We start from the raw sequence: 10,122 nt of genomic DNA, 5'->3' as shown, positions 1-10,122 counted from the left end.
AAATGTTCTGTATGTCAGAGAGCATGAACTGCTTTTAATGCAATAAATGTTATTATGTGTTTCTCTGACTTCTCAAATGTGTGTGTGTGTGTGTGTGTGTGAGATTTCTGTCACGAATCTGTAAAACTGCTCAAAACTGCAGGAAGTCTGTGTGCGTTGAAAACAATTTACAGCAGCATAATGCTGACACGCCAGAAAAAAAAAAAACATTGTCAGGTAATCATGTGAAAAGTTTATTGTTGTAGTTTGTTTGGTTTTTTTGTTGTTTTTTTTTACAAAGTTTGTAAATCTAATTTTATGTGTTGGGGTAAATTTTTCTAAATGGAGCTACAGTGATGTCAGTTGACAAAGATTCTCTCTTGTGAAGATGCTTCACTCCGCAGAACTGAACTGAACTTTTCAGGCTGCAGCAGAGGCTGTTCACTGTCACACATCCAGTCTCCTGCTGCATGTTTGTGTCATTTTGTGTTTATGTGTCTGTAGCAAAGTTTAAAAAGAGCCAAAACAGAATATATTGGCGATAAAGCAATGCTGTGCTTAAGTTCTAATTAGGGTTGCAAATTGTAAGCACTTTTGTTAACTAATTAATCTGTAAAATTAACGATCAATTAATCATTATTTGTAAAAAAAAAAAAAAAAAAAAAAACAACTAAAACTTTGAATTAAAACATTTCGTTTCAGCCAAAGCTCACAATAACTCATTGCAAATATATTTTGGCAGCATTTTATAGCCCATAAATTAATCAATTAAATTTCACATGTTCTTTTAAATTTTTAAAGGCCAATTAATCAATCGTAGATTAATTGTTATCATCCCTAGTTCTAATTTTGATGAAGTTTTTTGAGGGGTGGGGATCCTGAAACATAAGAATAGGCTGTTTTTTTTTTTTGTTTCAGGCAAACAGCACAGCAGCATGAAACTGACAGATAGGATGCAATTAAAAAAAACAACTATAAAAATCCATAGAAAAAGCAAACCTTTGGATAAAGCAGTGTGGTAAAGAGTGGAGTCTTCATTGAATTTGGTAAGTGTTCTATCATTTTATGTTCAGTGTTGCTGATAATGTTAAAATTATATGTTAGTCCCTTTAGAACAGGAGCACTGGGCCACTTTTTCAAAATGACAGGAGGTCAGGGGCCAGTTACCAAACTTTTATAATATTTATCACTATATTTAATTAACTGGAGGTGTTGAAAGCTAACTGATTTTTGAATTTGGGTTAATAAATTCACAAGACAATTATACTTAATTTAAAATAAAACATTTTTAGTTTAATTTTATATATCTTTGAGGGTTCATATCTGCGCTGTTGTACAAACTTTTATATTTTCATTAGGGCTGTCAGTGATAATGCTGTAATAATAATGTGATTAAGGCATACATGTGTTAATGTTTTTTGATCATATTAATAGCAGGCAGACATTTGTTATTTAAGAGGCTGAGTACTTCATAACTATTTTAAAATGCAAAATAATGGGATTGAAAAATATGATCAACTATTGAAATTATGCAATTAATGGGAATTTTAAAAAATAATTGTGTGACAACCCTATTTTTTTTTATTTTATTTTTTGTGGATTCATCTCTGCTGTTTATGACTTTTGTTTTGGTATTTCCGGTATAAACAGGAGTATTTTGTTTTGAACTTTACGTTGAAAAATCAGGGAGCGACGACATCGAATCACAGAGAGCTGCGTTAATTTTAAAAGCTTTAAATACACACAAAAGAGCTCTTAATAGAGATAAAAAGGTGCGTTTAATTTGAATTTACCCTCACAAATATTTAATGTTAGCTGACAAGTTTGCTAGCTTATGTGTTGCTGTTAAGTAACGTAACGTTAGCTTACAAATGAGATTTAAATAACGTTAACGGCTGAAAGTACTTAAAGTCATGGACCATGTCAGTGTTTTTGTCAGTTTTATTGTAAAAGTATAAGACATTAAAATAATTAATTTCGATATTTTATTGTTTTTAATGTTTTCGTCCTTATTTTCTGTCTTGCTATTTGACCAAACATTAAACTCGCACAGAGTGAGTGCTCCTGTTTTGCGTTGAAGATCTTTGTCGGCGGGGCTCCACCAGTAGGAAGCGGCAGGCTGACGGGAGGCAGGACCGGCAGGACGTGACTCTGCGGGCGGCGGCAGGTCGGTGGAGTATCAGCGGACCCCTCATGGACAGGACGGCCGTGGTGAAGGTCGGAGCCGCGGCCAGCGCCAGCGTGTGCGCCCTGTTTGGCGGAGTGGTTTTGGCTCAGTACATCGTGGCCAAGAAGAAGCGCGCGGGCAAGAAGACGCGGATCATAGAGATGGTGAGTGAAAACACACGCTCGTGCTGCGTCAAGATTACCGCGGGCACAAAGATAAGACACCGGAAAAGACGGAGGGGGCTGCCTTCAAAATAAAAGACAGGGAACGCGTGTTGTTGACAGAAGCTGCTGAGAGGAATTTAACTAATAAGAAAGAAAACATGTCCCAGACATTAGCATGAAAATTGTGAAAATAATAATAATAATAATAAAATAAAAATTTTAAAAAAGGTAAAGATAATTATTTGAATAAGGAAAAAAGAAAATGACTTTAAGAAATAGAAACAAATTGGAATTGCTTAAAAGAAAAACATGGGAAGAAGACAAAATTAGCCAGTAATTAGTTAAAGTCACAAAAAAATTACCTCAAAATAAGCAATAAAGAGAAAATTATAAAACTAAAATAGACAAAAGACAGTAACATCTAGAAAGCCATAGAAAAAAAAAAAAAAAACATATTTTTCTTTAACATCGTTTTATTTGAGAAGAGTCCTCAATTCTTAAAATAAAAGATTTCTGTTTGTGGATTACAAGAAAATAGCATTAACGAGAAATTCTATATATTACTGTTAAATTGTCTGGGTTATTATGGGACTGTTGCATTTCGAGTCATGTAACACCTACAGGAAATTGCAACACGTGTGCGCTTGTATTCTGAAAATCACGCCCGGAAATGGGATAGTCTAATTTTTGTTGCCTTGACAGTATAGTGGGTTTGCATGCTGCTCTGCGCAGGCGCGTATGTTTCCTAAATCAGCAGCTGTTTTTAGAGGTCATCACATTGCTCTTCAAAAACAGAAAAGGCAGCAGGCTCTCAGTCAGAGAGCAGAGAGTTTTGACAGCTGGTGCAGACTCGGTGATGCTCTCTGCAGCTCCGTCTCTGACCTGGAAACAGCGTCGTGCTGCTGCTGGGGACCGTTGGACGGGACGCAGGCAGGTTATGCAAGCTGCAGCAGCTCAGACTGAACACTGAGTCCACTCTAACCTGCCCAACAGGAATTTCTCCACAAAATAAACTTTCCTCACAAACTGCACACCAGCAGGAGGACAGGGGGAAGGGGTATCCCAGCTAGCACTTCTGGTACATAAAACATGCTGAGTACGGTACAGTGCAACCAATTTCATGTTTTAGTGACGTTTTTCAGCGGCAAGTTTTAAGATAAGATCAATACGATATACTTAACTGTCACCAAGGAAATCTGTGTTGGGCAAAAGTGCTGAGTGCAGCTGCAGAATATATAATAAAACATAAACCAACAAGACGAACAATATATGCATCGACAGTATAAATGAAAGAAAATATAGGTAAACAATTAAATATTTTTTTTATTTTAGTTCTTTAAATTCTAGTAACATTCTGCAAAAACATCAAACAATGTTTTTTTCTTTCATTTTCATCTTAAAAAAGTGTAATCTCAGGTTTCACTAACATCTACTGAATGTTGCTTTGAAAATGTTTTTCCTTTGTTCTGATGTAACATTGTGGGAACGTTTTGTAAAGAACATTCTCTGATCTGTGACCTCTCACAGTTTGACTGAAGACACGAGAACAAGAACAGCACTTGAATTAAGCAAAAGACCAGAGTAAAAGGATTGGCCTTTAGTTTACGGATCCATAAAAAGTATTAAAAGGCATGGACATAGTTAATCTAAAAACATGTCCTTAATTGATATTAAAATGTCTTAAATCAATCTTTCCAAAGTCTTAAAAGTTCTGAGACATAGAAAGTAGAATTTTATGATACTTTTTTCCTGAAATAGCGTTGTAAAATCTCAAAATAATTGGGAAATGCTGCTTGCATTAACACCAACAAAAAGTCTAATTTATGTCAATGTAAACATTTGGGCAAAATTCTTGAAAATCTAAGTAATTGGTGGCAGTTGATGACTGTGGCATGATTTTTTGTCTTTCATTTTTTATTTTTTGTCTTTTTTATTTCAGGTGGCACTGAAAAAGTCTGAAAAAGTCTTAAAACAAACCTGTTTTAAACTGTAAGAACCCTGAAGTATTTCCAACAAAGACCGATGATGAGGAATCAGATATTTAGACTCTGAATTTGGCAGGCGTTTTACAGGGCGTTGCTGTGCGTTGTATCTATTTTGGGATCTTTATGATTCATGTCTTAAATATTTTGCACACACACACACACAAACACACACAAACACAGGGAGAAATCCTCAGATCCAGCTGCCATTTTTCATCATTTACTCCAGAAACAGTTGATCCGTTTCCAGAGTTGCCTCCACAGCATTCAGACGCTGATTCTGCAGATAAACGTTCATGGTTTTATTGCTCCTAAGTGGCAGGTATCTGCCTCTCATTATGTCATCATAGGTGTGCTTTTATTGGCGTCGTCTGGCAGCGGTCTGAGGAGTGAAGCTGGTTTTACAGCAGTGGGTTTGTTGTGTGTAAAAAGTAAACTGATAGTGTTTGACAGAAAACCTTACTGTTTGATAAATAACTTTAGCTTTCCGTCCATCGGACAGGTTTGACGTTACCGTGAACTTTGACCGCTTCACCTCTGGTCGTTTGCATCATTGTTGATTTAAGAACTGCAACTTTTAACTGCCAGTTTGTGAAACAGAAGTTGTGAAATTTATCAAGAAACCTGAGAGGACGAACTCTGTGATCTCTGAAAGGGAGCGTCAGAGATGAGATATGGAACTGAGAACTGTGATGCGTCAGATTTCTGAAAGAGTTGGCCTCAGTTTGTGTTTGAACTGTGAGTTAAGCTGCGAGCTGACGTCTGTACGTTTACAACAGAGCGAAGTCTGTGTGTGTGTCTGTCCTCGCTGACGGGTTTAATTTCATTAACATCCAAAGTAAAGGGAGGCTGATTTCAGCCGTCCAGAGCTTCACGGGTGATGTGTCCAAGGGCCGTCGGAAAACTGAAAATTCAACGATAATTTCTGTTTTTCCAGTTTCTGGCTATGATAAATGGCATAATTTATTTGGTGGGTCCACAGGTTTTCGCCCAATTTCTTAAGAATATCACAAAATAAAATTTAAAGAAAAGATATGTGAAAAGAAAAAAGATCGCCAAAAATTTGTAAAAAATCAATAAAAATTGTAAAAAGAAAAGAAAAGAAATAAATAAAAGGAAAAAAAATGTTGTTTTTTTTTTTTACAGAAAATGTGCCTTTCAATCCTGCGGGCATGTTTTCTTTTCCTCTTCTTTTCGTTCAAAAAAACAACATTTCATCTTTTTATCTTTTTTTTGGGGAGTTTTTTTTTCTTTAATTGTTTGGGGGGATTTTTTGAAAGTTTTGGCAATCCTTTTTTTCTTTAAAAAAATGTGGTGTTTTTTTTTTTTAGCTTTCAATGTTTTTTTTATGTTGTTTTTTTAAACAAAAGTTTAGGTGAGAACGAAATAGACTAAAATGACAACCAAGCTGCAGGGCAGCCAGCCGCCTTGTGTTTATTTGGATCCTTCGCAGCTCCGGTTGTTTGGTTAAAGAGTGAAAGTAGATGATGAGGTTTGGGACGTAGAAGCCACTTTGATAGTAAACATTTAGCTGGTTTTGCTGTCCGACCTTCATCCTGGAAACTTGTGACCATCTGCTTCTGATGATGCTGCAGAGGCACAAACATCCGCTCTGAACCCCGGGGAGTCTTAAACCTCACGACAGAAACGCCGCCAGGCTTTCATTTCTGTCCCGTGTGGACATTTTACAGGGACATTCCTTCTGACTCTCGTACAAACCCGTCTGTGTCATTTCAGAAATATTTGGGCATCCCAGAAAAACAGAGTGCATTCCTTTCGTCATTCCCAAAAACCCGCTGTGGTTCCTTGTTTACAGCCGGCTGCTGGTAACCAGCATGTCTTTGTTTACGGGTTTGTGCTGGTTGTTGCATGTTTGTCTCATGCTTTAAAGTGCAGACACTTCCAAATGAAACAGTAAAAATATCCAGAACTAAGAAATCGTGTCCATGATAAAGAAGGTTCCCATGGTCATGGAAAACCTGGAAAAGTCATGGAACTAGTAAAAAGTCATTGAAAGTTTTGGAAAAATCATGTAAATGTGTTGTGTGTAATAAATTAAATCAAATTAAAATAACGTAACAGTGAACTTATTTTCTGTAGCTGATGACGTAAAGTAGCTTTATTACGCTTCGACGTGTGACGAAGTTTCGGTTGGTTTTGTTTGTTCATCGTAAATATTCCTTCATTTTTCTCACCGCGTTCCGTCTCTTTCTTCACGTATGTCCATGAGGCATGTCAAATATCACCTTTGGCTTTACAGAAGGGGCATGCAGCTTTAAATGGCTGCATTATGTATTTATTTTCCAGCTGTTTTTTAAGAAAATATTTTTCTAAAAAAATGTTGATTTTTTTCTTCTTTCTTACATCTTTGGCCAATTTTTTGTTTCCCAGGGAAACAGGTTTGGAAGCCATGTTTTTTTTTTTAAAGTTTAAGAAAATCTTTTTTTTTTTTCCTGTTTTGGCAATTTTTTTTCTTCATTTAAGTTTCTGGGTGATATTTCTTTGTTTTTTATTGCTTTCTTAAATTTTTAAAATACTTGTTTTTATTTATTTATTATTTTTCTAAAAACACCAAATCACACCCAGAAACTTAAAAAAAAACTGGGGGAGTTGGGCAAGAAAAAAGCAATCATTTTGGGTCCTTGAAAAAGTTTTGAAATTCCATGACAATGTGGGGGAACCCTGGAGTATGAATGAGACCTTTAGCCGTAAAGGAGTTGAGAAACTTATTGTTAATGTTTACTCTGCTGACAACTCAAAGAAGAAAAGTCGTCATCATCATGTCACAGCCTTGTTATACCTATATCTTTTAAAAAAAAATGTAAATTGTATGCCCTTAATTTCAGCTTTTCTGTGTGGTACTGAAAATGGTACCCACTAGTGATATTTTTCCAGGTATCGTGTCAAAGTTATAAATTCCAGTTTTGTGACAAAAATGTAAATATTGTGACTCATAGCAGCAATGACTCAGCTCCTTTAAGTGTCCCAGTAAGACAATATGGTGAGTCAGCACATGAAACACCAGGATCCTGGAAGTACACCCCCATCAATCACACCTCCGCTTCTCCCAAAAATCTGCTGTCACGAAGATGATTGTTGTTCTGCAGGAGTGTGTTTCACCCCGTTGTCCTCTGGAGGGCAGAACAGAGCCGCATTTTGAGCTGCAGGTCAGCTCTCTTTCAGGTGTATTTGCAGAAAAGACAATAGGAAAGCGTCGGGAGAATCAGCCTCACGTTTTTAGTCATTAGAGGTGATCAGTAGACGAGGTATTTCTGTGACTTGACAAGCTGTTTAGCAGCCAGACAAAAAAGTCTCAAATGCCCAAATTCTGATAAACAGCAGCCTTGTTAAAATATATTGTGTAGCGGTGGTATTCAGTGACACTTCTACAGTGGAGTTTAAGGGCCACATTGAGGGAAAAAAAAAACTTTTTTGAGACTTTGAGAATAAAGTCGTAATATTATGAGAGAAAAGTCGTAATGTTAGGAGATAAAGTCGTAGTTTTACGAGAAAGGAGATATTATATTGTGGAAATAGCCAGCAAACTCTAAAACGGGCGAGAGCACAGACAGCCTCCTTGGCAACCACTGATCCCGGTGTCGTGTCGTGCCACTAACAGGTAACCCGTTGACCTGTTTGAAAATATTGTCCATGAAAACATGTGAAAACCCTGGAAAGCTAACAGAAGAATTTGGCAAAAATTTAAAAAATAAAATAAAATTAAAAAATTACTGACAGAATTCTCATTTTGACATTTTGGTTCCCAGTTCATTTTTACCAAAAACACTCACTGCACATTATGTCGAATGAAAAGTTGAATTATATTTTTGGTGACAGGATGTTGTTAAAGTCACTCTGTCAGAAGTACACACATTTGTTTTGTCAGTAAAAAAGAGAATTTAGAAAAAAGATTTAGAAAGCGATGAATTAGAGGCGTTTGAAGTAATAATATACTGGAAGGTGAAGTCTGAACTCCACCTGAATTGTCCTTCTCTGGGTGCTGCCATGCCGCTTTATCTGTCGCAACAGATGGATGTCACCATGACAACCAAAGCAGTGTAGCTGGGGCCACTAGAAACTGGTGAAGGGTATCAGACCTTATTAAGAACAGATATGTAAAAATAGTGACGACAGCAGTAAAAGTTGCTTCAGTGCCAGTTAAGTTCGTAGTATCAGTCCTATTAGGATCAGAAGTGCTGGAGTTGCAGTAATATGAATAGTAGGCCTAGACCTGAATATTCGGTTTTTTGAATATTTGTTAATTGTGTAGGTATTCAGTTTTCAATTTGTGGATGCGGAGATTCTTTTTTTATTCTTCTTCTTCTTATTATTATCTTGTTTTATTTTTTAAATTTATTTATTCTTGCAGTTGACAAATGTCATTTCAAAGTTAGTGAGAATAAATCAATAAATACATATGAAATCTTAGATACGTTGGTGTTAGTATTCTCTGCTTCTGTATCACCGGTCTTCATCAGGTTATTATGAGTTGTTCGTACGTCTATAATTATTTGAAGGGTAAATTGTGAATTTTGAATTAAATATAAATAAATTTGTAAAGGATGATGGCATAGAAGAAGGTAAAAACATAAGTAGTAGTAGTATTAAGGTTTTTGATAGCTGTACCTGCAGCACTGTCAGAATGAGTACGGTATTTTATCAGAGGTGTGTTTTATTGCGCGTGCGTGCACGTGTGCTGCAGCGACATGCACAGTACTTTATTCAAAGTAGACGTGAAGCTTTGCGAACATGCGATAGAGCAGCTTTCCCATCACAGATCGTTGTGTTCTGAAAGGATCTGGATGTGTGACCTGACATGTGTGATAACGAGCAGTTTCAGATTAGATTTGGCTTTTGTTTTGTTTGCAGACGAGAGTTTGCCGAGGATAATACTACATGAAATACTACATGACGTCTGCTGATAGATACAAACGAGGTCAAGGTACAAAGTAAAACCCAGCTGTTTGTTTAAATCTGATTAGATTTTTTTTTTTTTTACAAGCCACAGTCGTGTGTTTACAGAAGGTTCTGGGCTTCGAGGTGCAAATCATATCAAATGCTGATGTACAGGAAAAACACTGATGGATTTAAAGCTGATCAAACCCGAGGAAACACTGACACCACTGAGTATCGCTCCAGCAGACGCTCCAGCATCAATGTGCCTGATAGCGTTGCAGCGATGTATACAGTGGTACCAAAATTGACCATGATCATACCCTATACACTTGCCTATCGATGGTATTGAAAAAAATACCACTGGATCAAAATTTTTTCCTTTATTATGGTTAGTTTAAAAAGATATATATTGTATATTTTATACACAGTCTTATGAAAAATAGCTTCAGTTATAGTTAAAAAACATTTGTTAAACTGTTAGAAGCTCTTCTGTTTTCATTCATTTAAGGGTAATTGTTTGGCAGAAAAAATTACATTCCTTAAGTCCTTCACATTAAAAGACATAGAAGACCAAAAGACGTAATAAAATCTACATGCTAAAATAAAATAATAATAGAAAGCATAGAACGTATCTTCTCATGGATAAAACCCACTTGAAAATACTAGTGAAAGTGAGATAAAATAAGGATAAAAATTGAACGCACAGAATGCATAACTCATAATGGAAAATACAATAAATAAAATGAAACCCGTTGACATTATTAATAGAAATAAAGCCAAAATAGTGTGTAAAATGCATAAAAAATTAAGGAAAATACAACATTTAAAGAGGTGCAGCAGTACGTAAGTGTTAAGCAGAACGCAAAGCAGTTAAGTCGGAGCTAGTTAAAGGCTCAAGTGAAGAGATACGTTTTTAGTTTTCTTTTAAAAATAT

General features: G+C 36.0%; 1 protein-coding gene across 1 annotated transcript in view; it reads left to right on the top strand.

Moving 5' to 3' along the window:
- The first annotated feature begins 2,052 nt into the window (after window positions 1-2,052).
- Window positions 2,053-10,122, top strand: part of nt5c3a (5'-nucleotidase, cytosolic IIIA) — an 18,663-nt gene continuing 10,593 nt past the window's right edge. Inside the window, exon 1 of the mRNA XM_042489942.1 lies at window positions 2,053-2,310. Coding sequence (XP_042345876.1) covers window positions 2,173-2,310 — 138 coding nt within the window. The 5' untranslated portion in view covers window positions 2,053-2,172. The remainder of the gene's footprint in view (window positions 2,311-10,122) is intronic.

Source organism: Plectropomus leopardus, chromosome 7, assembly GCF_008729295.1.
Source record: "Plectropomus leopardus isolate mb chromosome 7, YSFRI_Pleo_2.0, whole genome shotgun sequence".
NCBI lineage: Eukaryota > Metazoa > Chordata > Actinopteri > Perciformes > Serranidae > Plectropomus > Plectropomus leopardus.
This window is presented reverse-complemented; position numbering and strand designations above follow the sequence as displayed.